Source organism: Corapipo altera, unplaced genomic scaffold (assembly GCF_003945725.1).
Source record: "Corapipo altera isolate COAL_440 unplaced genomic scaffold, ASM394572v1 116, whole genome shotgun sequence".
NCBI classification, from domain to species: Eukaryota; Metazoa; Chordata; class Aves; order Passeriformes; family Pipridae; genus Corapipo; species Corapipo altera.
Window position 1 is genome coordinate 346,347 of NW_020884953.1, and position 27,435 is coordinate 373,781.

Genomic DNA, 27,435 nt, shown 5'->3' on the forward strand with positions numbered 1-27,435 from the left:
TGCTCCCTAGAGACTTATTACATCTGAATGCTGTGAAAATTTTACATGCTTGAAAGGTTTTTTAGCCCAAGGATGCAGGGAATCTGCTTTGGGATGAGGGGTTCAGAGTAACAATGGGTGGCTGCACTACTTGGTACAGTCCTTGAGAACAGAGGTCCTAGGCTTTCAGGGTGTCCCTTGATGATGTCCAGAGAGAAAAAATAAAAAAAGGGGGGCAAAAGGAAGAGCTGGGATGATTGGGTTACAGGGGTCAAGTAGGAACATATATGTAGGAGACAAACAAATCTGTAAGCAGAGCCAGGACCCCAGACCTGAAAACAGAATCTGAACCAGAAATTTCCTTTCCCTGGAAGCTCTTTCAGGGTTGCAAAACTAAGGACCCAAAAAACTAGGAAATGCTATTATTAAAGGCATCCTACTTATATTATCTTTCAGTCCACTTGTTAGTGTACTTCCTGGGTTTTCATAGAGTCATATTGATTATGTTTGCTGCAAAGAGGGCTTGGGAATGTTTTTAAATCTTTGTGCTAAATAGTTTGAGTCAGCTCCTAATAACATATTTTGGGGAAAGGACTTTCCCTGTGCTACCCATTGTGTGGTCATTTGTGTCTTCATGCAAAGCAGTTGTTAATGGTAGCAGGCAGAAGAGAAACTGTGAAGTAATGGATCCACTTCCCAAGGCACTTTGGTTCCTCTTATGTTCCACATCAAAACGGTTTTCAAATGACCCATTCTCATCAGTCTGTCAAAATCCATTGGAAAATTTGTGTGTTCCTGAATTTCTTCCATTTAGTGTATCTGTGCCTTGTAGTTAATGCATGTGAGATCAATGAAAGTCACAGAAAATCTCTGGGTAGGGTAGGATCAGCTGTCATCATGTTGAAGATTTTCATTTTCTGCAAGCTATTTCTGTGAAAGTCTCAATTAGATCATGTCATTGAACCCCTTGCTAAGGAAATACCTTGCTTTTCATTCTTCCAGGAACAACCACTGACTCAGAGATGCATCACACCTGGACACTGTTACTGTTGTCAGTAACAAAGGGGGATGGAAACCACAATTTCAAGGCCTGAGCTGTTTTCCAGAGTAACCAACTGAGAAGCTCTTAGTGACATCAAAGACCATTAGATAGGCCCTGAGGGTGGAATTCACCTCTGTGCAATGGGGTGCCTTTAAAAATACACCATTTACATCCTTCCTCATGTCCTACTTGGAAAGCTTAAGTGGCATTTAAAAGGTTCCCAGGTGCAGATTTGCAGCTTTAGGAAGCAGCAATGATGCTGTCATTGGGCTCAACCCACAACAGTCCCACTCTGTTCCGTGATATAAAAATATCCTCCTTGCTTTCTCCTTAAGGATCTGAGGGAATAGTACTTCCCCTGATCACTATTAACTGATTTATTAGAGGAGAATGAGCAATCCTATGAACACAGAGCGGAAGAACTCGTGGTGGACCCGGTGATTGGTTGAACTTGGTGATCTTAGAGGTCTTTTCCAACCTTAATGATTCCATGAACTCTGGCTTCTCATAGACTGTGTTGGTGTAAGCATCACCCCGAATGGTGAGGAAGAGGTGGGATTTTGTACACTAAACCTGAGAGAGCAAAGCCAGGCTGCAGAGAGGGAAAAGCAGTGACAGGGTGTCACTGAAGGGAGGTTATGGTGTGTGGCTACAGCTTGTCAACCTGTTGACAAGGTGGAGACTTTCAGACTCTTTGCACCATGAAGTACCTATTTGATACTGCTGGATGTTTTCACTTCCATCAATCCCAGAATCCCAGGATGGTTTGGCTTGGAAGGGACCTTAAAGATCATCTAGTCCCGACCCTCCCATCATGGGCTGGGACACCTTCCACTTGACCAAGTTGCTCAAAGTCCCATCTAACCTGGCCATGAACACTTCCAGGGATGGAGCATTTTGTTCTTGGCTTTTTCAAGAGAACTCTCATATTTTTTTCAATACCATGCTGTTTAGACACAGCTTAACTTAGTCCTGATTCATTGCATTGGGTACTCAAGTCTTACTTTCATAAACAAAGACAGATTTGCCCAGTGAGACTAATATGTCTCTAACTTGCTGCCCTCTACATTAATTTTTAAAGGTTCAAGAATCATATGATTAGACTTAAACATGCAACAATGTCACTGTAAATATGATTATTTATTCACTGGTGAGATTACAGTCACCCCATGGAACCTCAGCTGTAGATGAAGCTCTGGTTGTGGATGCTGCAAACCCATAAGCCCTGCTCTGGCAGTTCTAACCAGCCTGTCCAGAGGAGGCTAATAAGTTGATCAAAGGGATGGAGCACCTCTGCTATGAGGAAAGGCTGAGAGAATTGGGATTGTTCAGCCTGGAGAAGAGAAGGCTTTGGGGTGACCCAATTGCAGCCTTTCAGAACCTAAAGGTAGCCAACAAGAAAGATGGAGAAAGGTTGTTTACAAGGGTCTGGAATGACAGGACGAGTGGAAAGGCTTTAAACTGAAAAAAGCCATTTAGAGTGGATATTAGGAAGAAATATTTTTACTGTGAGAATGGTGAGGCACTGGCACAGGTTGTCCAGAGAAGTTGTGACTACCCCCTGCCTAGAAATATTCCAAGGCCAAACTGTATAGAGCTCTGAGAAGCCTGGTCTAGTGGAATGTGTTCCTGTCCATGGCAAGAACTTGGAATATGATGATTTAAAGTCCCTTCCAACCCAGGCCATTGTATGATTCTATGAAAACCAACCTTAAAAAAAACAAAACTGAAGCCAAGCTGATATTTTTCACCATCATGCTATACTTTTTGGCAAGTACTGTTGGTAGGCTGCCATTGACCTTAACAGCTCTCTGTTTTGTTCCTCAGACCGGACCATCCTGGTGGATACAGCACTTCCCCCTCTGAGAGGACTCTACATCCTGGGGACCCTCGAGTTCCCCAGCAACTCCAGCAATGTCCTGAGTGTTGCCTGTGTCGTTGTGCTCGGGGGTGCTCTGAGAGTGGGTAAGTGAAGAACAGGTGTTTTTCTGGATGCCTGGGGTTTATTTCTGCTGTTGATAGGAAAAAAAAGTGTGAAGAAAGACTGTAGAGTGTTGCTGTGAGCATGCTGTCCAACCTGATGCTCTGTAGATATCTGGATACCTGCAATGTGGACACCCAAAATCCACATTAAGCACGACGATTATCCACTGGAGCTAATTACCTATTAATAGCAACACATTACAAATACTGCAGTCTTCACCTCACTCCTGGTTTCACTGTGGCAGAGATTTTATCTGATATGTGTAAAAGTCCTCCCTACAACCTGGGAGGGTTTATGAGACAGTAATTCCTCAGGGCAGGACCTACCCTGGTGTTCAGGCAGTGCCTGGTGTCTGTGGGCATTAGTAGGACACTTTTTGTGACACAGAAATATTTAAAACCAACATAAAAAGAGTCATGGAGAATCCCCAGAATGCTTGGAAATCACACACTGTGGCATGAAACAGCTGGATTCAGCACATTTGTGTCTCTCATCCCTCTGTGCAGATGAGCACCAGGATCCCAGAAAGATACCACCCTGTCCCTACTTCTTGTGGTTTTCAGAGTCCCCAGAGTCACTGGAGCTGTTCCACATTATTTGCAATGGACAGGATCAGTGTTTTTCCATTCAGAAGTAGTTACTCATATAATTGCCTTTAAATATTAAGGTTCCTAAAGGCAGGAATTATATTTACTTACAGGAATCCTTAGGATGCTGGGATCACATTGTTGATCTTTGCTTGACCTTTCCCAAGATTGGTTTCATGAACTTTAAAAAGAGAATTTGTTTGTGTAATCACCTCCTGAGGAAGTCTGCTCCAATATTTGTTTGTTGTTAATCTCAAGGGACTGTTTAGTTAATACAGTCCTGGCCAAAAAAGTTATTTTGCTGTCTTGTACTTTTCTTTGGAAAAAAAAGGTTGGAAAGCTTAATCTGTGAGGTTAAAATATACATGTATACTTAAAAGAGTGTCAGTCATTTCTTACTTACGCTCCTTTGCACTTTAAATATGGGTTCATATTGGTTTTAAGAAAAAGCATGTGTTCATTGCTAAAAACCCTTATTAAAAAAACATTGAGGCACTTTACTGCACAAACTCCCCTCCAGCACATCTGTGAGTAGTAATGATATTAAAAGCCAAGCAGGTATTTGCAGCTGTTGAGTCATAGTCCAGCATCTTTTGGAGAGCTATCCTTGTTTCAGCTCTTTCAGATGATGGTGGGTAGAGACTCTGCAAGGTTCCCACATCTTATACTGGTTTCTCTGCTTGCTTGTAGAGCTGGGAGTGCATTTTTTTTTTCCCTCCCCTTCTTCTTTCTCTTCCCCTGTGTTCGAGGCCTTAAGGTAACGTCTTGGAGCCCATCTGTCCAATCCTGCCTGTTCCATGCCTGAAGGAAGGGTTTTGAAGCCCATCTGTCCAACTCCACCACACCCTAAAGAAATCCTGACACAAAACAGATAATGAGACAGTTTAGTAAACAGATTTAATAGACGTGGACATCAACATTCAGCCTTGGCTGAGCAGGATCTCAGGTTGGCATCACACGAGCCAAATCCCCAGGTCCTGCCTGTTGTGTAATTTCTCCATGCCCTGTTTTCAGTGTAACAATCTTTGGCCATGTGCTGTTACTTTTGATTCCATGGCCTGGAATAAAGGCTTTCTGGTAGAGCCCAAGTACTTTTTTTTTTTTTCATTTAAACTGCTAGAGAACAATAATAAGTTTAGAAATACATCTTATTTGGACTTTGGTGTCTTCCAGAGCTCTTGGCATCTTATCTGCAGGGAAAAAAGTAGTCAGAAGGTTAAATTAAGACTATAAGTATGTAGGAACTGAGTGGTGATGAGAAATATATAACAAATAAAAATCAGTTTAAAATTGGAATTTAACAAACACAAGAACCTCACTAGTTTTATTGAAACAATAATTTACAGGCAAACTGGGATGAGAAAGTACAGTATTAGCTGGGAGATCACGATTCTTGCGACACTTTTGACTTTGCAGGGTCAATCATCTTTCCTCTTTCATGTAATGATCACAATCCAGTGGGAATTATGATCAACAGAATCACTGGGAGGTGTGAGATGATTAAAGATGAAGAATTCTATCAGAGCCCTTGGAAAACCCAAAGTAAAATATGTGGATCTATCCCCAAAGTAATTTCTCTGAGTGTTCCTAGGCTTTCATTGTTCTTGGATCCAGGGAGATTTTCTGATTACTTCTACTCTAGTAGTCCAAGCTCTCAGATAAGGAGCTTCTCTCTTTTACTTAAACCTTCAAAGTCTTTTATTTGATGATGATATTTGCAATAAAATTTTAGTAACAGCTTTTACTTTTATTTCTCTGCGTTATCATGCTGTAAAAACAAACAAACACCAAACCCAAAAAAACCCAAAAACTTGACTATTTTTCCAGTTTGATTAAGGAGAGTTTGAGGTTCAGAGAGATTAAGAGATTTGCTAAATGTCATTAGCACACCTGTGTCAGAATAAGATAAGCAATTTTGAGCTCGACATCTCAGAGTTGTTTTTCATTCTCAGCTAGGATGATTCCATTCATTTTAAACCATAGGCATTAAAACATAGATGATATGTGCAGAAGGTGTCCTGTTCTACTGCTGAACAAAGCCCTCAGCTCTCCATAAAGCTGAAGAAACCACTGAACTTCTCTTGGTACAAACTGATCTTCTGGACTTATCCTGAACTCCACTGCACTCAGCTGCTCTTTGTTGGCAGGCTGGTTTTGCTTTTTACAGTAGAACTTGCCAAGTAATTATCCAGATAGTATTGAATTTCTCTGTTTTAGTTTCAACTTGTCACATTCTTTTTTTCACATATCTCATGATGGCTGCTTGTCAGTCATGTCACTCATTGGAGGCAAGAAGCCTAAGGTTATCATTAGCTCATGGCTTGATTGTCTGGAGATGAAACCCCAGACAATTCTGATGCCTCTTATCTTGCTTGTGGTAAGAGCTCTAACACATATACTCACCTTCTTTTCTAGGAAGAATCCCCTTATTGACTTCCCAAAGGGTAAATCACTGTATTTCATGAAATGACCAAGTGTTAGTATTGATTAATGCTCAGAATTATAACAGCAATTAGGGCACCAGTGAGTTTCACCAATTTACTGTCTTTTCCAACTTCTCTAGTTCTGTGGGACCCACCTTCTTTGTCTGTGAGCTGAGTCCCATCCTGCAGTCACGTATCACCCCTACACAGCTGTTCAGCTTGTATGAAGATGGAACACTGCTGGTGTGTTGAAAGCAATTTTTCATCTCTGATAACAAAAAAAAAAAAAGTTGTTTGAAAAGTTAAATGCATCATCTGAATCCCCTTAAACTAATAGCTCAGCCTCTGGGATTTTGGCTTTTACCCTTTCCAAGTCACTTGGTTTCTTTTAACTGATCATATCATCTAGGGAAGGGATTTGATTCACAAGTTTAGGACACACAAATTTAGATGTAACATGTGGACATCATCATGTGAGCTGCTGTTCCAGTAGAGATCTAACCAATACAGCCAGTGGAGCCCCTGCAGTCAGTGGGACTGTTTCAGACATGTGTCTAGAGCAAATCTCCATTGGAAACATCTGTATCAAGAAAATTAAATGTAGGTATGTGAATCTCCCGGGAAATAATGGTTCACTTGCCAAACTATAAGGATTTTCTATCATTTTGGGCACACTCAGATGTTCCAGCAGCAGAAGCCTCTAGCTTCTGCTTAAAAAGCCACTGTTCTTTCATTGATCCCTGTGGTATCCTCACAGAGAGGATCTGGAGTGCACTAGGACTCTCAGATGCCATCCTACGCATCTCACTGCTTATTTCTTGGACATTCATCTCCCACTTCTGGCTGCTACTGGTTCCTACTTCGCAGTTTACTGTCTCTGAATTTTTCTTTTTGTTGGGCAGAACTACTTGTAAGAGGTGACCAAGTGAGGTCTCCTTGTTTTCAGGATGCTTTTCCAGGCTTCTTTGCAGAATGCAGGCTGAACATCTGACCGAAGGAAGCTCCAGAAGAAGAACCAACAGTAGGTGACTATCCAGCTGTGTATTGACCACGAGTAAAATCTCTTCACACTTCCTGGTGACAGTATGTCACAGTTTTCAAAATAGCTGGGTGCATAGTGTCCAAGAAATTTTGGATTCAGGAAACAGAGAGCTGGTATTGGAGATGGTCACAGCAAGATACTTAGCAAAGGCTATCTGCCAGTGGGAGGGAGGAGATCTTATCTCAGAGATTTCCTTGCTCTTAAGTACAACAACTGTTACAGAGTGTTATATTGTGAAAAAAAGAGAAGGCTAAAAGGGAGGAAACATCCACTGTTCTAGGGAAGAATCAAATGGGTTTTGCTATGAAAAAAACAAACAAACAAACAAAAAACAACACAGCAAAAATCTGTCAAGGAAGAACATCTGGAATAAAACTGAAGTACAAAAACAACGGAAAATGCTTTTGAAACTCAACAGCAAACTAGATCCAGACTACAGTCCAGAATAAGTGAAAATCTGGACAGAAAAAACCATATTTCTATTTCTGTTCTCCTTCTTTTTTCCCCCATAATTTCACACAGTAAGTTTTCTCCTCTTCAGATGTTAGACCTGATTAAGGATTAGGAACCAGCTGCAACCATTGTGCAAACAGATCTGTGCTGCAATCCAGGCAGATGCACCTCACACTTCAGGAAAGTATGGAATCAGTGGTGACTTTATCAACACCACAGGTTGTTTCCTAACATAGGATTATTATATATGTTTGTGGGATTTTTTGCACTGTGTAGTGCAATTGGAAGAATATGTGTTTGAGGAAGGCCTGGTACTGTCTTTAATGTCTCTTGACCTTTTCTGCAGATCTCACTAGACATTTCCACCAGCTTCTAGTAATTTCCACATTGCAATTACCTATTTTCTCGTTCTCTGCCAGCAGTGCCTTATTATCTCACCTTCTGATCAACCAAGTTGCGCATCAAATTGTTGAGCCTTCCAGTTGTAGTAGGATATGAAGAGGGATACAGCTCTGTGTATCTCGTGTGCAGGATGGGTAACTCAACAGTTTGATGTGGTCTTATGTAGGACTCATTCACCACAGCAAAGGGGGGCAGGAAACCTGAAGTTTTCACATCCAAAGTTCAAAGATGGGTACTTAAACCCCAGATCCTTCACTGATGTGTTACAGAGATCACGATTCCCGTGTTAATGGCAACTTGGTAGTTTCAAGAAAGCTATTTGTTACATGTGATTTCATATACTACTTACTTTGTAAGGTTATAAAACTTATCCAGCACCAGTGACTCAATTATTTTGGATTTATTATTTTGGATTTCCCTATGAGTAAACTGACATAGCTGCTGTTTTCATATCCTCATTTTCATGAGCCAGTCTGTAGGGTTGAATTTAGACTAAGCCAAAGTGTGTATCTGAGACCTTACTCAGCTTTTCCCTTTGATTTCTTTGTTCTCCATCCAACCACAGAGAGATCAAGACCTGTTACCTTGTTATTTTGAATGCCACAGAATCACAGAATGATTAAGTTTGGAAGGGATAATTGTGGGTCATCTGGTCCAAACTCCCTACTCAAGCAGGGTCACTTACAGCATTCTTCACTTTCTTTCCTAATTCTTCACTTTCAACTTATTCGTGATTTACTGTCCCACCTCTTTATTTTTCTTTTTTTTCTCCTCCAATTTGTGTCAGTCTCTCTGCTTACTTTCAGTATCTTCACACTACTCTGGGTGACTAATAAAATGTCATATGCCACAGGGCTTGCAAGACCAGACCTGTTTGATTCCATGTCCCCATTCCAGTCACTCAGCCTGTAATTTAGTGTGTGCCATGTTTGTGCTGTACCAGCGTAGTGTGTTAATCACAAAGTTTTGTGCTACTAAGCCAAGTGCCTTGGAGAAGCCAATTAAACTATATCAAAGCTATTATCTTTATCAACTAAACCTGTAATCTCATTAGAAGGCGATAACAAGGAAGTTTCACAGGCCCTTTTTTCTACAAAAGCAGGTTGATTGGCATTAATTATATCATCCACCTTTAATGATTTATTAATGGTGCTCAGAGTTGGACATTCCATTTTTATTTATTTTTCCCCTAGAATCAGTGTCAAGTTGACAGGCCTGTAATTACCTGGGGCTCTCACTTTTATCTTTGTTTGAAATATTGGCACAATATTAGCTTTCTTCAAGGGCTCTGAGACATCAAGAGTGATCCCAAACTTACTGAAGAGTCCTCCTTCATAGTCCAATGAATTTCTGGGTAAACTCTTTGGTAGCACTTGCATTCAAGTTACTGAAATCCATTGATTTAAAACCATGGAACTATTAATGACAATAAGCAAGTATTAAGACTATTTTTGTTCTAAATATACTTAAAATAAGTCTAATTTTTCTACTAATGGACCACTCCTGTGTTCTTTTGTGCCATTTACCATTTACAGTTTCCAGAAACTAAAACATTTCTGTGAATATTATCTTCCTTTTTTTATTTTCTTTTTTTCTCACTCTGACTACATTTTTGGTTGATGTGTTTATTTTTTTGACAAGGGTAACATTCCTTAACATATTTACTTTTTTGGACTAAAAAAAAATAAATTAAATAAATGTAGATGTGATTCTTTTAAGGGAATAATAACTTCCAGTTCAGTCCTATAGAACTCCAATTTCCAATCCTTTGTACATGATTGTTAAGTCTGTAAGCCTATTTAAAAATGGTATTAAAATTGAGTTGAGAATTGGATATATTACACAGTTGGTTTTAACCAACTTAACTAGAATAGTAAATGTCTTGTAACCAGTAGTAGAGTAATAAAACCAATAAAACCACCAACAGCAATTTATAATTATAATTAATATTAATCCCTCACTTTAAGGGAGCATCATCATAATTAGGAAGCTGTAATTGTGAATAACATGGTAAGATTGATGTAAAAGTCTCCAAACATTTTTGTTGAGCCTTTTTTTGGTTTCAGTGTAGCTAATACTTTATCTCATGGGGTATGGATGACCTGAGTATTGGCAAAGGTATGCTCAGGATGAATATTTTAAATCACAACTTGCTGTGAGGGTGAAGCAGGAAAACAATCACCCTGTGTACAAAAATAGACACAAGTGTCTCCAAAACTCTGCTGCTGCTCTAGGTGGGTATTTGTTTAACCTCGGGCATCAGTGGCCAAAGTGTGTATCACTTAGTTCTGTTTTGTGAAAGCATATTTGGATACAGCCCAATTCCTGATTTTCTCCTCTTCACACCACAGTTTTGGGAGTTTAAACAAAAAAGTCAAAGATGGTTTGGCTGGACGATGGACACTGTAAGATAATCCCCTCCATGCCCCCAGAGAAACATGAGCTCACTTGTGTGAGATATATTAGATGGGGAGCATGCAAATCTTGTACTCTTTGCCTTTTACCCATTTAAAAGCTGCACAGAAAATTTAAATATCCTCAGATATCACTCAGACGCTGGTGGGGAACAATGAATTGTTTTATTGATTTCACTTAAATAAAAAAAAATGCTCTTAAAGCAAAGTGTTTCTTTAGGATACAAAATCAGCTCTCTTTTCCAAACTAGTAATTTTTAAATATTAAAAGAACATGACAGGCCAGCTAATTTTGTACAGATATGTATATATTTTTTAGTTCTACATCTGCTGCAGTTTTCTGTTGCATAATTGATTTAATCTCTAATTTTAAAGGAACGCTGAACTCCTTTACTGGACTCCGCATACATTTCTCCAGGGCAAAAACTGTCCTACTTTTTCCTCCTTAGTATCTGCTCAGTGCTAGGCCATTTTCTTCTGAAACTGTAAACTACCCTTGGTGAAATAAATGAAGGCAAAATTGTAATACAATTTACTGTACAGAATTATCACCATCGCACACACCAAAACTTCTTGGGCATCTTCTTCTCCCCTGCTCTTTTCCCTCAGTCCTTCCATTGGTCTGGGAAAAACCATTTTTCCCATCCTTGCCACACAAATTACCTGGGAACTGGTGAAATTGTAAAGGAGCAAAACGGCAAAAATAGGCTGAGAAAGGAAATGCTAATTCAGCCATTTAGATGTTTGTTGAAAATTGGATTTGCACAGATTTCCCCTCTGATTCCCCCATTTTCAGCATTACGAAAAACATTGATGCCTCTGTGGTGGACTGATGCTGTTGTGTCTTTATTGCAGGTTCTTTTCAGCATCCCCTAGAAAGGGATTTAAAGCTGCTGGTCCTTCTTCGGGCATCTGAAGGGATTTACTGTGATCGTCTGGAGGGTATAAACGTCCACCCGGGGAATATTGGTATGAAACATGAGTTCTCCTTTCCGCAGGAAGCTTATCTTAGCCTGAATAGCCAAATCTGCCACTGTTGAGCCTGTTACTATATTGTAGAGGTAAACATCTAACAAAGGTACACACATCTTTTAAGCTGTAATTTAATATTCTCAGATATGTCATCTATAGGAAAAAATTTTGTATTTTGAATTTTTGCTTTGATTTTGGGTCCTTTTCCCCTCAAAAAAAAAAAAAATTAAAAAAAGGAGTTTTCACAGATAAGAAAGATTAATAATAGCTGAGTAATTTTTTATATCTTTCATTCCTCAATTTTTACTTATTTTGTTTACTTACATAATTTTTTTTTAATGATGAATACCATTGTCTGCAATTCTAATTTGAGTCAATGAGACTTCTGTGGTACAATCCCCTTTCTTACCTGTACATGTGATGGTCATTTTACTTTATTAATGATTTATTGCTAGCTCACTTTGTATTTGGAGCAGAGGCTGTGTGCTGTTTTTACACTTTTCATAAAATATAGAAACATACTTTAATATATATAAAGGTTTCCATATATTTAGTTATTGCTTCAGTTCTTCTCAAATCTGTCTTTCCCTTGACCTTTTAACTCCTCCTTCTGCTTTTTTCCAGGGGTTTATGGACAGGTGCAAATTTATAGTGCTTATCCTAAGATGCCTTGGACATATCTGGGAACTAACATTGCCCCTGGAAATGAAAGGTGGTATTTTGCCTAAATATGCTTTCAAATATTAAGTTTTGGCTCATGTTATTATGACTTATGTTAATGTTCCTATGAGTTGTACTATTCTTTTGTTTGGTGATGGGCTCTGCTTAAACTATGTCAAAATAGAAAAAGAAAAACTATGTTACATCTTGCAAGAAAATTGTGCCATGATGGGTAGGTTGAAACTAGATGATCTTTAAGGTCCTTCCAACATACATTAATTTTAGTTCTAAAGAAATCAAAATTCTAGAGATGAATGAAGCTGAGATTTCCTTTCTTCCTTCCTCCCTCCCTCCCTCTTCCTTTCTCTTTCTTTTTATAAGAAGATTTATTCTAAAGTGACCAATATCTTGAAGATTATTATGTTAATTTTGTTTTGAGACCTACATTAAAATCTCATCTCTGAATTAAGCAAAACTGAGATATGAACACTGATCTTCAGCATCTTATATCAATCCTTTACCACGTGGTTTCTGGATGAACATCTTAATTTCTTAGAGTCAATGTTTTTTTTGTATATTTAATTAATGTTAATTGGCTGAAAGAATGTAAAGCTGCCTGTATAGCCTGCAGAGCAAGGTTTCTGTCTGGGCTCAGAGCCTCCCAAGGTATAGAATAATTTTCACTTACCCTTGGAAAAATAGCTTTGAAATGCTACTTTCTCTATCTCCTGATGCTGCCCATCCATAAATTTCCACAACCCTTGCTGCAGACTCATCTTCATCATCACTTACCTATGATTTCAGTGGCTTGGCCAAAATTATCACCTAGGGCAGGTTAAGTGGAGTTGCCACAGATACTTATTTAGTGAATAGTTGAGAACTTGTCTGCAGAAGGATCTCTCCTGTACATACACTGACCATTGGGTGGGGTGGCACCTGTGAAGTTCTCCCTGAAGCTCTCACTCAATCCCCTGTTGCAAAAAATTGTTATTCCCTTTTGCTGTATTTCTTCCAAGTGCTTCATTTTAAACTGAGAGACGGATATTCAAAGAAAAGAAAATCTATCAGTCAGGTCTCACAAAGCCTTGTTGGAAGAGTTCCCATCTGGGTAGCAGTGAAATATCAGCATTTAGGGAAGGAATTATTTGGAAAATGATTGTAGAGTTGGGCAATGGAAGCACAAAGAGCTCACCAGTAGGATTCATGTGTTGTTAGCACTCACTCAGTTGAATGTTTAGTGTAGATTAATTGCTTAGGATTGATGTACAGCTGATGCATTGCTGACTCTGATTCAAACCATGCAATGTTAGAATCACCCTCTGGAAATTCTTATTTTTCCCCTGACTAAGATGAGAGTTCAGAGTAAGCAGATTCTTGACTGAAGTCTGCCAGTTAAACACTGAAATGGATCCAGGCTGGACTTGGGCTGCTGCCCAGAGGTTTTATATGAAATATCATGAGCTGCTAAGATACAAGTGTTTGGAGTTCATTCATACACTCTAAATACAGCACAAAGAGTTGTTTCAATTCTTGAAGTAAAGGAAAAAAAGCTATTTATCATTAAAAGCCTACTGATAACCAGCTAAGAATTAATGTGGTTACATACAGGAAATAGGCAAGTCAATGCTAGAATATGAAAGCTGAAAGAAAATGAAAGCTGGAGGAAGTGGCTTTTTATTGAAGAAGAGAGAGAAGCTGCTGTATATATGTTTCCAGCATGAATCAGCACTTGAGTTAGGGAAGGACTTATGCTTTCAAAAAGAAGGAGGAAACAAAAAAAGAAAATCACTTTTTTACTGAAATGAGTATTTCAATAAATTTAAATCTTAGATTTCTTTTTTCTTACAAGAACCATACGTCTCTTACAAACCATATTTTCTTTTGCTTGCTGCTTATTAAACTTCTTTGAAATGCAAGAGTCAGAAGAGTTACACTTGGTTCCACAAGATATAAATTATTATTGGAGTGTGTGCCTGGGACTGGATTTAAGATTCAGCTTCTAGTATGGGTTGCATGTGAACTGTCAAAAATCCCAAATACATACCACAATTATTTTTACTTTGTGTGGTTTTGCTTCCTCTTTGCCGGTGCATTTGTCCTTGAACAATACACAGTTCTCTGTCACCTCAGCACTTTCCTGCTATTTCAGAAGATATCCCGTGCTTCCTCTAAACAACAAAAGAAACCTAAATTTTGGTGGATTTCTCTGAATGCTCACAGGCACTGAAAACTGGAATTACTCACCTGGAGCCTACTCATCTTTGAAAGAAGTTGTGGAAAGAGATTCTGGAAAAACTTGGCAATATCCTCAGGACTTTTCTTTCTCTCTGCATTTCTGTCACTCTTGACTGTATGTGGGGCATTCTCTGAGTTCACTGAATCCTCTGAATTCAGTCAGAATTTTCCTAATAATTACCCAAGGAGTTTAGGTCATCCTCTGGCCAGCAGTCACCCTGTAATAGGACAAAGTGTTTATCAAACATAGATAAACACTGATCTTTATTCATTTTGTTTTCACTAAATGCTTTTATTTTCTTTATGTGAGGTTAAAAATCCCCTGAATTATAAATATAACTTAGAGTATAAAGGGAGATCTTCAGTTCAAGGTTAAAACAGATAAACAAAGGTGTCTGTGCAATGTTTAAAAAGGCACTTCAGCTCCCAATAGAGACAGCAAAGTTTTAGGTGCCGGGGCCTGGAAAATATTCAGCTACCAAGGGCAGAATTCAGGTACCTAAACAGAGATTTTGGACCTATGTGAGATGTCTTTGGGCTCATATGAGATGCCTTCAAGTCCCCTTCATGGCTTGCACCAGTGTCTCCAGGAATGCTCCATGAACAAGTCCTATCACATCTACCAGCTGAAGTCTTAGATATCCTGGAACGTCTCAGACAGCAAGAGTACCTCCTCAGGGAATCAAATCCTGCTCAATGTGCCCAATTCAGAGAGCTGATTTCCTTCCACCCACTGCTGACTGCACCAACCAACTCCAGTGGAAGCTTCAATGCCAAGTGCACACAGCCACACAACCCTACACATGGTTGTTGTCTAAATCCAAAGCTGACTTTCGGCTCTGTAGACTATTGATGGCACCAAAAATGGTCTGATGTGTCTTTGAGAGGCAACTGGAGCCCTAAAATTCTGTGCTGGAACTGTACATGTTGTTATCAATGGTGTGAAATAGATGTTTCAGGATTAATTTCCTCCCACGTATCTCAGACATCTGTTTTTGCAAAAAGCCCTGAAGGGGCTTTTTCCTCCAGCATAGCCTGTGGATTTTTATTTTCTGAGATCTGCCTGGGCAAAACTTGTTCATTTTTTAGGACATCTGTGAGCATAACTCTCATAATGACATTAAATTTTTATCTTGGTGTTACAGGATTTTTGTGGAGGATGAAGTAGATTGGGATCATGGTGGAGATATTGTGATCACCTCCTCCTCCTATGAAGCCCACCAAGCTGAATTAGTTACACTTAAAGAAGTCCATGGTCATAGTATAAGAATTCATGAACACCTTCTGTACAGGCACATTGGTAAGGAATTTTAATTTCCATTTGAATTTTCTTCTGAAACATTGACTTTCCATTTCATATCTCACTGAGGGCAATTCTACTTGCTTGAGGTTTCTTCATTTCTTTCTCCATGTGATTTTTTCTTACTGTTTCTTACTGAAAACGTGATGTTCAAGATTGCACAGAATAGCTGATTCTAACATGAATTTCTGTGAATGGAATTCATTGAGTGCTGAATCATCTGGGAAACCTTTCTGGTGCTTCAAGTTGAGTTGCTTAACAGAGAGAGAAAGTAAATGATATTGTAAAGGAAAAAGAAATTAAGGGGTTTAGGCCTTTTGCATAATGGTAGGTCAAAAACTGAAAAATCTTTTTAAAATAAACCCATTTTTCAAATTTCAAAATAATTAGATTCATGGGGTTTCAAGTGCAAAAATTTATCAATTCCATGGCATGAAACCAACATACTCTTAATCTAATATGTAAATAAACATAAAATCTGTACATAGCTCTATTTCTCATGTAGACTGCATGGGGTCTATATTTACTTGGAAAAAGGGATGCAGTGTTGATAATATATTTACTTTTATTTCAGCTAATAAAGTAAATTTATTACCATCTATTTAACAAAAGGAAAAGCATTTTATTAAGAGGTCAAATTCTAGAGCTCCAAACCTAGAATTTTTCCTGTTTACAGGTCAAATTCCAGAGCTCCAAGACAAGAATTTTTCCTGTGCATAGCAGTATTTTTTCAAATTGATTTTATTCAACTTTGTAGGATCAGAAATTAGGATAATGGATAAAAAGGTCCAGAAATATCATGTTTAAAATGTCTGGTGTTTAAATGGCTGTGCCAGCAATCAAAGCTTCACTTGGAACTGAGCCCTTTTCTGCAATTATCCACAGTGTTAGTCAATAGTAGCCTTCATGGCACACTTTCTTATGACAATTGCATTTTTCAAACAAAAAATGCAGTTCAAAGGATAGCAATTCTAGACTCTATTTCCATTAGTTTATACATGACCTTTCCTTTTTTTTTCATGAAGGACAAAATCTGCCAGTCAGTCCTGTGGCCAGAGAATTGTTCTTAATCTATTTTCCTAGCTAATGGAGATATAATAAATGTATCATGAGGTGAAATTATTGCATACACATTGAGCAATTGTTAGATATAGCTAAAAGAAAAGGACTGAGGGGAGAATGATGAGCAAGGGAAATACTGGGATTCACCAGGGCAAATGGAGATACCCTCAATAAATATTCACACATGAGTTAGTCACTCTCAACTCCCTTGATAATTAAGCAGAAAAACACATAAAATACATCCTTCTCACTTGTATATCATCTACTCCTAAAGCAGGTGTATAGAATACACAAAAAATTCCACTTGAGAATTGCCTATTGCTCTCCATTGTGCATAAAATCAGGTTGGATAACTAAATCATATTTTCAGATGTCTAGAGTCACCTGAGATTAATGCAAGTGAGACAGCTGCATAAACTTGTGCAAAATTCTCATTTGGAAAGGCACTGAAAAAAGTCTTTGAAAGACTTTTAGAAAACACACACGAGCAAGTAGTTTTTTAGCATTGGTATTATTCTGATCGTAAGGAGAATTCACAGAGATCAGCTCTGCAGTGGGCTAAAGTGTAACTCCAGCACACAGAGATTTGAAAAAATGAAGTGTGAGTCTGTTCATTGGTTTGGCACCTGCACACCACAGGGAAAAGGTTTAGCACCTTCTTTTTCTAAAAATGATATATCTGGGTAAAATATAAGCTCACGGTGAATATTTGATGGGCAGGTGGCCTTTCTGGGTTTGTGTTGCTGCACGTAGATTGTGCTGGAGGAAAAACACACCTGAATGTCAGTGCAGATTCTGCAGAGGAGCTGTGCATGAGCTGTCAGGCTTTATGTCCCTCAAAGCTCTGGTTTATAGGTATGATAGACACTTATCACATTTTCTCTCCTGACAATCCCCAGGGCGTTCTCATGACATGGAAGACGGGAGACGCATCCCTTTGGCTGCGGAGGTTGGACTCCTAACACGGAATATACAGATCAAGTCGGATGTGCCTTGTGCTGGGAGGATGATGGTGGGACATTTCACAGGCTCCAGTGGGACAGAGTTTGAAGGTAGTGGAGATTCACTTGTCCTTAGCAACCAGACTGTCCAATTCTGCCCAAGAAAGTGCAGTGCAACAACATGTGCTCTGGAATTCTAAGCAAACAGTGACTGTCACAAAGTATGAAACTAATACTAAATAATATGATATACTAGATATCATAATATATAAAATATATTATTATATACAATACTCTCTATATTATTATATATTACATACATAATATAATATATACATACAGTATATATTACATACATTACAACTAACTAATGCTAAATATAAACTAGTACTACTAATAACTCATAAATATGGAAGATATTTTAGGAGGGGTTGCTCTGTGTTTTGTTGGGGTTTACTATGACTTTGTATGTATTTATGAACAATTACCAAATAATACAACACACTGACAAAGTATCTGTTATTGTAAGTCTGAGTGCTGTTAAAATGCTTCCCCTTCTTACCAGTTCTTAGGTAGTCTTTTAAGCTTTTATTTCACTATGTTTAATCTCACTGCAGGTGTCCTTCAACTTTTAAATATTGAATTTTTGAACTTTGGGCCTCCTCAGCTTTCTGCCATTGAATTCAGGAATACATCCCAAGAGTCGTCGGTGGTGTCATCCAGCATTAATGGCAGCTGTGGAACTGGCATTAAAGCAATCATGAGCAATGGGATCTTGTTGCAGGATAACATGGTGTTCAATACAGTCGGACCTGGCATTGATTTGGAAGGGAAAAATCACTCTCTCATCAGGAACCTTGTTATTCTGAGCAGGCAGCCAGCGGGTTTATTGCACTGGGTTGCTGGAATCAAGGTGAACCTTGCCATTGGTGCCTCCCTCTGTGGCAATGCTGTGGCAGGTTCTGAAAGAATTGGCTTCCATATCAGGGGCCAAGAGTGTTCACTAGATGGAGAATATTGTAGTGAAAATGTGGCACATTCAAATCTCCATGGTGTTCATCTGTACCAGGAAGGTGGATTTCAGACCTGCACTAGAATCACAGGTTTTCTATCCTATAAGAATTATGACTATGGTGTCATGTTTCACCTTGGAAGCAGCGTCATCATGGAAAACATGGTGCTGGTGGACAACACTGTGGGTCTCATGCCAGTGGTGCACTGTCTCTCTGCCAGGCAATGCCACACGGGGAGAAGATTCATAGAACTTAGAAAGTCAGTGTTTGTTGCCACAAGCTCAACTTTTGACTGCCTCAGAGACAGGATCCAGCCTCACTCAGCTGATCCAACAGCCAAGGATCGACCCCCACGCTCCCCGCTGAGAGGCCGTGTTGGGATTTTATGGCCTACATTTACCACTGTTCCCAGCCGAAGGCCAGAGAACCCTTGGCACAAAACTGGGCATTGTCCAAAGGTTCTGGGACTCATGAAGCTGAAAGGTTGGTGTTACATGTCCACTGGCCAGACTATTCTGGCCATTTTTCCGGTTGAAATTGCAGCCTTACACTCCTACAAATGGGCATGGTAGAGAAATTGGAACCTTAGTGGAATTGACAACAGATTTTTACAATTTGATACAGTTTAACAGAAAATATCATTGGGTATTTTTCACTTTCTGAATCTACTGCAGTATAATTGTTGCCCAGAGAAGCTGTGGCTGTCCCATCCCTGGAGGTGTTCAAGACCAGGTTGGATGGGGTTTGGAGCAATCTGGGATAGTGGAAGGTGTCCCTGTACATGGCAGGGGGTTGAATCGAAATGAGCTTTAAGATCTCTTCCAACCCAAACCATTCTGTGATTCTATGATTCTATGATAATTATGTCCTGTGCTGATGTATATATTTTACCTCAAACATACCTGCCTTCTGCACTGCTTTTCCAATTGATTCATCTCTGATCTACAGTTACCTCTATCTAAATAAAGACATCAAGTCTAGGAAGTGAATATCACACTTTGTATAGAATTTTCGTAGAACATAATAACTACAGCTGCACAGAAACAGTTGTGACCTTTATTGATATAAGGGATTGCACAAGAGGGTTGAAAGTCAGTTATGCATCCAGTATCTTCATTTCAAGTGAATTTTTCAGTCCCCAGAGTAATATTTACATGTAACAGAAGCTAGTTAGCTGGTTGAAGTGGTGGGATCTAAATACATCACTGTTTTTCATATCTTTATTCCTCACTGCTACTTATTTTTGCAAGGAAATTCATTATCCTCTTTTTACTGAAGAATAAGAGAGATAGAGACAAACGTCCTCAGTCCCACAGAAAGCTGATGGCCAAATATGGATTTTGTAGTTGCACGAGAGTTCAGTGGCAGAGCCAAGCAGGTTTCATCAGACCCAGCTCATCTTGTATTAAACTCTGGCAAGTGGAAAACCCATGCAAGGCAGGTTGTCATTAAACTGGTTCTTAGTGATTCAAATGAAAATGTAATAATCGTTCTTGATTATTTTTTTCTTTGTCAGTTACTATTTTCTTCGATTTCATTTCCTATGGGCATGTTTTGGTTTGTGTCAACTTAAGATATAACTTGACTATGGAACATTCTAAAGACACATGAAGATCTATGAACAATTCTATTAGCTTGATTTAAAAATAACTTGTATAGATATATATGGGAGCAATTTAACATAGATAACATCATAGAAAAAACCCCTTTCTTATCTCTAGTTCTGGCACTCTTTCAACCAGTTTTTCTTGCTTGATCTTCTCTTAATCCCTGGCAGAAGTCACCTTTACTGGTTTTACAAAGAGCTGCTACAGTGAAGACAGGGATGTTTGCATCATGTCCAATGCTGATCATTTAGGCATCATGCCACTCATCACGGCTCAGACATCAAGGATGTTATATGTCAATGAGAAGCACAAGTTCTACTTTCATCCAACAAGGTAATAGGCTTCATTTTAAACTACATTTTTCAATAGTTTGAGCATAAAAAAACACATACAATTTTGGAACTACCCTCCGCTCATCTCTACTCTTGTACTACTCCTTTCTGAGAAAAATGAATGAGCTCAGACATCAAACATGCACAGAAAAACTCATATCCAGAAAAAAGAGAAATGGAAAAAACAACCCCAAAAAACAACCCAAATTTAGTTTAAGGCAATCTTTTAAAATGTAAGCTTCATATTCCATCAAGGTGCATCTCCAGACCAATCCTCTTGGATTTCCCCTTTTCCTGACATTTGTATAGCAAAACAAGCCTCACATATCCCATTTCTTAAACCTCCCTCCTGAGCATCTCTGACTTCTCGGCCTCAGGCTGCAGAAAATGTCAGGACCCCCAGCAAAAAAACCCTGAGACAGGGAATGTCCTTTTGGTCAGGGAAGCAGAGCTTGATTTGTGCCTGCAGATCACATCAGAAATGTTGATCAGCACTAGGCAGGCTGTGAGATGTCAAATGATTGCCAGAACTCTCTTGCCCAGGGAGAATATTGTCTGTGTGTGGAGGAGTCTGGAGGAGAGAGGGGAGAGCTTCCTCTGTAATCTTAAGTCATTACTGGTTGCAGTGGTTTAAACATACCCCATCCAGTGGAAACCACATGCCTATTTATTTATTACAATCACCCAACACAATACAGAGGCTATGTCAGGAAAGCCTTGAAGTAGCAAAAAATTTCCAGTGTGGACTCCACTTGCCAGTCAAAAATAATTGGAGGTGTCCCACACTGCTATGTTTAGAGCCCCTCCAGCCTTCTGCCAGAATTTTTTACTTTATTCTATATTTTTGCTTTTTGCTCTGGGCATTAGTTTGCGTGTAGATTTCTGAGCCCTGTCCAGCTTGTCAGCTCCCATTATGTTCCACTCTTGTATCCATCCCACAATATTATGCTATTAGTGAGTTGCTGAATCCAGTGTGAGAGCTGCTGGTTTTTCCAATGTGATGAATGCATGTGGATTACTGAATGCCTCCTTAGTAGTCTGCTGAACCTCTGAGGGTGATTACACCTCTCAGTGTTCCTCATGTAATATTTGCATGTATTTATTTATCCCACCTTTGCAATTGCTGAGCTTGTTCCAGGCTGTGGCTGCAATTGTTCTGCTTCAGCATCCTGAAGGGATACCTTGATGGATATGTACTGTCAAAGAGAAGGTGAGCACTGCCTTGGAGCAGGAGAGGAAATAGAAACATCAGGGAATACAGCAAATCCATTACATATTTGTCTTGTCTCACTGGTATGCCTAACCAGCAGAAATTCTGGAGCTTCTGAGAGATGGTCAAGAACTGAACAGCTGTCAGGATCAGAGGAGCTGTGTTTGTTCTCCACCTCTTTTGAGCTGAGCTGACCATGGGAGTTGGCCTTTTTTGTTCCTCTGCCGTTACTGAAAATCTCTGCCTATATCTCTTTGCTGCATTCAAGTTATCAGTAACTGGGTTTTCCCAACCCAAGACCAAGAAATTCTAAATTTTCTTCAAGTTTTAATGTGAATCCCTGCAGCAACCTGAAAATGTTTCCATGGACTTTGCTAATTTACCAGGCATTGTATCTTATTGAATTCTGTCATGGGAGTGAGATGTCCAGTTAACTAGTTCCTTTAAGCTGTGTTAAACCTTTAGACAAAATGCAGTTAAAGGCACTTTAGATTCTCAATATGTGATTCAGCTCACTACACTTTAGTGATCCAAAAATTAGGCATGTAATGTAAAGAAGACACTAATCTCCTTCTTGAGTCAATATAGACCCTTATTTAGGACATGATTCATTTCAGCTGTCCTATATATGTGTCAAGTGAGGTGAGTTACCCTCACCAAATCTCTCCTGTTGTAGGTATATCCCTGTGTGGAAACCAGTCTTTAAGGACCTGCATAGAAATTTATAGGCTTTTCTGGCTGTTTCAAGACATTGAAAATAACATTACCTTTCTTGCCTATCAGTGTACAAACCTCTGAAGACACCGTGTTCCCTGAAAAGAAATGCAAAGGCTCAAGGAAGGCCCTTTTCAAGGATTTGGATGGAAGTGTCCTGGACCTAGAACCACCTGTTTCAGTGTTCCCGAAGTCAGAATTTGAATGGACACAGTTCTACTCACAAGCTGGTAAGTGCCTGTGCTGACTGGAGTGTTTGCAAAGTCAGGCAGACGTCTGACCTGTGAGATGTCACTTACCCCAGGCTTTCACTGAGATCTACAGCTGAGGCTGAGATGGTGGTGGTCCCAGCTTGTGTGGTCCCTCTCCAGGATGGGTGTGGTGAATTACACGGTGGAAGTCTGGGATGACTCAGCGTGCAGCTCTGTGTCCACCAGTGCCTTCTTGCAGAATCACGTCACTGGGAATCCTCAGCCCCTTTAGGGTTAAATTTGCTAGATTAGATGTTAGACAGAATTTCTTCCCTGTGAGGGTGGTGAGGCCTTGGCACAGCTTGCCCAAAAAGCTGTGGTTGCCCCATCCCTGGAAGTGTTCAAGACTAGGTTGGAATCTGGTTTAGTGGAAGGTGTCCCTGCACATGACAGGGGGTTTGGAATGAGATGGTCTTTAAGGTCCCTTCCAACCCAAACCATTCCATGATTTGATGATTCTATCTGCCCCTTGCAAAGTCCTCTGAGAGCACGAAGGGACATATGCCATGGAAATGCTGTGTTACTGCAAAATAATACCAATAGCTGGCCCAGCCAGGGTTTCCATCCATATCCCACTGAGGAGATAATCAAGTTGAAAACCCAATCCAGAAGTTTAAAGACCCCTGTCTCTGGTTTAAAAAGGCCCATTCTGCTCAGTAACCACTTTCTGAAGGTTCACACAGCAAGGCTCCATTCTCATCCTGATTAAAACTCTGCTCTCTGATTCCAAATAAACTCTTTAATTACAATTAAAGTTTCCTGTGCCTGCTGCTCCTGGCAGCCATTTTGCTGAAGAGGAGCATCGTTTGTGACTCCAACAGTATGGGAGGCTGATGGAAGGGACTCTAATTAATCCTGTTTCCCTTCCCACTCTAAAACTGATTAAACACGAGAAGAACTTTAATCTTTAAATAAAATGTCTGGTGTGTAAGGTTTTTCCTCCAAGGATCCCGCTCTGGCTGGCTGCTTACAGGGTTGATTAATGTGTTGTCTAGATGCAAACACTGATTTTTACTGTACCTTTTCCACCCTAATTATGAATTACATACAAGCACTAATGCCCTAGCACTATTATCACTTAGCACCTGCATATTAATGCATGCATTTGCATACAGAACCTGGGTTTTATTCAGACTCTCACCATTTTTAGCACATCCTGGCACACAATCACAGGCGTGCGAGGAATCCCCACCATTTAAAGTGCACTGACAATGCAACCTGCACTCCACAGGGTTTATCTCCTTGCGTAATGGAGGCAACAGCATATGGTAAATGCCTCCTGCCTCTGAGGCTATAACAAAATTGTCTTGTTTTCTACTTACTGCCCAAACCTAAATGGGGATTTTTCCCCCCTCCTTTCACAGTTGTGTGTTAAATTCCTCTGTGTTTCTCAGTCTGACCTGAGGTTCCTTTCATCTCGAGGCTGACATTTGGAAAGGCACAGCTTGATGAGAAGGTGAATTCATGATCGTCTTCTTCCCTACTCTACCCCTTCCTCCTCCTTCTTGAAAGTTGAAGTACTGAGAAAAACAGGCTCTCACACTAGACAAATTGGAGAAAAAGCTCAACTTTCCTGCTCCCACTGGTCTTCTGCCAGCAGGACCAGGGAAATCATCATCCTCCTGTGCTCAACACTGGTGATGCCCCCCATCAAGTCCTGTGTTCGGTTTTGGGCCCCTCACTACAAGACATTGAGATGCTGGAGTGTGTCCAGAGAAGGGCAACGGAGCTGGGGAAGGTTCTGGAACACAAGTCCTATGAGGAGCAGGTGAGGGAGCTGGGGTCCTTCAGTCTGGAGAAAGGGAGGCTCAGGAGAAATCTTCTCACTCTCTACAACCTCTGACAGGGGGTTGTAATGAGGTGGGGGCCAGCCTCTTCTCCCAGGAAACTAGTGGTAAGTCAAGGGGAAATGGCCTCGAATTTCACAAGTGGAAGTTCAGGCTGGATATTAGGAACAATTTCTTCCCAGAAAGGGTGTTCAGGCATTGGAACGGGCTGTCTAGGGCAGTTGTGAAATCACCATCCCTGGAACCATCCAAAAAACTCAAGCAGATGTGGCACTTAGCGGTACGGTTTAGTGGGCGTGATGGTGTTCATTCAAAGGCTGGGTTTGTTAATCTTGGAGGTCTTTTCCAAACTTAATGATTCTATGATTCTGTGGGGCCAGATTCCCCCTTGGTGTGGCAATGCTAAAAGGCCAGTGAAGATGGTGAGTTTATAGAATCATAAAATCATAAAATGGTTTGAGTTGGAAGGGACCTTCCTGCCAAGGGTGTTGGAACTAGAAAATCTTTAAGGTCACTTCCAAAACAAATCATTCTATGATTCTATGATACACACATATATATATATTCATTTTAAACTTCAAGTTTGGAGCAGCAGCTTGAAGTTAGTGTCCCTCAGCCATTTCTAGGTATTCTGATCACTCCAGGGAAGCAAACCAAAACACTCAATACACTTCAGGGAGGCAAAAACCAGAAAGATATTTCATCAGAATCAGGAAAACATGAGAGCCATAACTAGGGCACAGGGGATCATTCAGAATGATATCAATGTTCCTGAATTCACATGATGTCTTTTATTGAAGATGCAATCAATATAGAATTTATGTAATATATAATTTGTATATCTCTTTTTTTTTTTTACTTTGTTTTCCTGTGTTCCTGATCTTTTACCTGCTGCATCAGCTCTTTGCTCGTTGAACAGGTTTTTTTATTGTGGCTTTCTGTAGAAGAAGAGTTGGTCATGTCAAACTGAATTTTTAGTTTTCTGGATGAACCACAGAATCCATAAAGAAAACAAAACAGGAGGGAACAGATCCAAGATTTTTGTTGCTATTATTATTTCTACTGAAAGAAAAAAGGTCCAACAACAAAAGTGAGTTTGAGTCAAACAAAGCATAATTAGTACTTTTTGCTCTTTTTTTTTCTTTTAAATACAATGCTGCAAAAGTTTAGAATTAAAGGTTTTCCAACACCCTCCTTCCTAAATCATTTATGAGGAACTTTCAAAATACCATTTTTCAAATTATCCAAAACAATTTAATGAGTTTAACATGAATTTGTAATTATTTTAATCTCTTTGAGCTGCCATTTTTGGATGACAAAATGTTTTTCTCCTAAAACTTGTGTCTATACTAAACCTCTTACAAAAGAGCTTGGGGCCAAGCCTGGAGCACTAAATGGTTCCACGGTACAGGAAATACCAGAATCATAAGCTATACAGCAGAATTAGCTACAAACATGAGTGTGTCTTGCTGAGGAATTAAGGATAAGTGAACAGTTTGTGCATTCTACTGATTTTGTGTCCAGGTTAAAACTCCTACTCCACAAAGGAGAGCTGATACCACAATCATTGTGTAGTTAAAGGTTCAGCCATTTGCTTGTTATCTGCAATATTTATAAGACTCTGTTATCATAGTTCCTCACATCTGTAATCTGACAAGAGACATTGAAGTTCTTTGTCTTCCCTTGGCGGAAATGTAGCTGAGGACCAGAGGCTGGTAGAAAATCCATCTGCCCCCACTTCCATTGTCTCTACTGTCATCATAGAGCCATAGAATAATATAATGGTTTGGGTTGGAAGGGACCTTAAAGCTCATCTCCTTCCATCCCCCCTGCCAAGGGCAGGGGCACCTTCCACTAGAGTTCATTAATCTCCTCTCTAGTGTGCAAAGAGGGATTGACCCATTAAGGGCAGAAATTAGGTGAGTAATTCACAACATCTGAGAGATGAAACCAAGCCTTTCAAGTTTTAGTCTAGAGCCTGCAGACATAACTTTTCTTCCTGCTGGTAGATACATTCTAGGAATTTTTTAAAGTAATTAGGGCTGAATAATCAAAGAATCATAGAACAGACCAGTCTGTAAGGGACCTCAAGAACTCATCTGGTCCACACTTACATGGGAAAGAGAAATTATCTACCACCCTGTCCAACTGCATCTTGAAAACCTCCACTGATGGAGACTCTGCCACATCCCTGGGGAGGTTGTTCCAATGAATCATAGTCATAGAATATTTGGATTGAAGGAGACCTTAAAGTCCATCCAGTTCCAACCCCCTGCCATAGGCAGGGACACCTTCCACTAGACCAGGTTGCTCAGAGGCCCATCCAGCCCAGCCTTGAACACTTCCAGGGATGAGGTGTCTACAACACCCAGTGGTTGTTCTCACTGTAAAAGAAAAGTTATTTGCTATATTGAGGCAAGACCTTTCCTGGTGCAAATAGTACTTGTTGCCCCTTGTCTTCTCCATGTGTCTACTTGTGCAGAGAAACCCTTCATCCTCTTTGCAGCTTCCCTTTAAATACTGGAATACTGTGATGGGGTCTACCCTGAGCCTTGTCTCCTCCAGGGAGAACAGAAGGAACTCCTTCAGCCTTTCCTCACAGGTCCTCAGCCCTTTGATCATCTTTGTGGCCCTCCTTCAGATCCTCTCCAGTTCTGATGTACTGAGGGATTATGAAGTTCTGGGCTATAGGGTGTAGCTGTCATGTAATTTGTTCTTCCTGTTGTCAACGTGTTCCTTGCATTCCCTGTGAATAATTGCATTTATTTTCTACTCTAGTCAAACCTGACACCTCCTTGTAAGTTCTTTGGATACAGTAGAAATATAAGTGATTTTTAGGTCTGTAATGCCTGATATCCCTGCTGGATAGACATATAATTCAATGTTATTTGCCCAGGCAGAGAAGAGAATCTGTGACTTGCCCATGATCAGCCATTGAATTAAAGCAATTTGATGTCCCAAACCAACCAGACTTTGAACCTAAAAGCACCCCACCCTGTTCAGGCAAGTTGAAGAGTGCAGTTGC

The 27,435-nt window shown here is 39.9% G+C and overlaps 1 protein-coding gene across 9 annotated transcripts in view; it reads left to right on the plus strand.

Annotated features, from left to right (window-relative positions):
- The window catches only part of PKHD1 (PKHD1, fibrocystin/polyductin), a 261,116-nt gene that overhangs the window by 167,661 nt on the left and 66,020 nt on the right, over positions 1–27,435 (plus strand). For 8 of the 9 annotated variants that reach the window (XM_027663423.1, XM_027663422.1, XM_027663424.1 and 5 more), the window contains 8 exons: positions 2,849–2,986; positions 11,182–11,295; positions 11,923–12,010; positions 15,339–15,493; positions 17,455–17,607; positions 18,114–18,992; positions 20,287–20,449; positions 22,442–22,602. In XM_027663423.1, coding sequence (XP_027519224.1) covers positions 2,849–2,986; positions 11,182–11,295; positions 11,923–12,010; positions 15,339–15,493; positions 17,455–17,607; positions 18,114–18,992; positions 20,287–20,449; positions 22,442–22,602 — 1,851 coding nt within the window. The remainder of the gene's footprint in view (positions 1–2,848; positions 2,987–11,181; positions 11,296–11,922; positions 12,011–15,338; positions 15,494–17,454; positions 17,608–18,113; positions 18,993–20,286; positions 20,450–22,441; positions 22,603–27,435) is intronic. The other variant, XR_003530915.1, reaches the window with a different exon arrangement.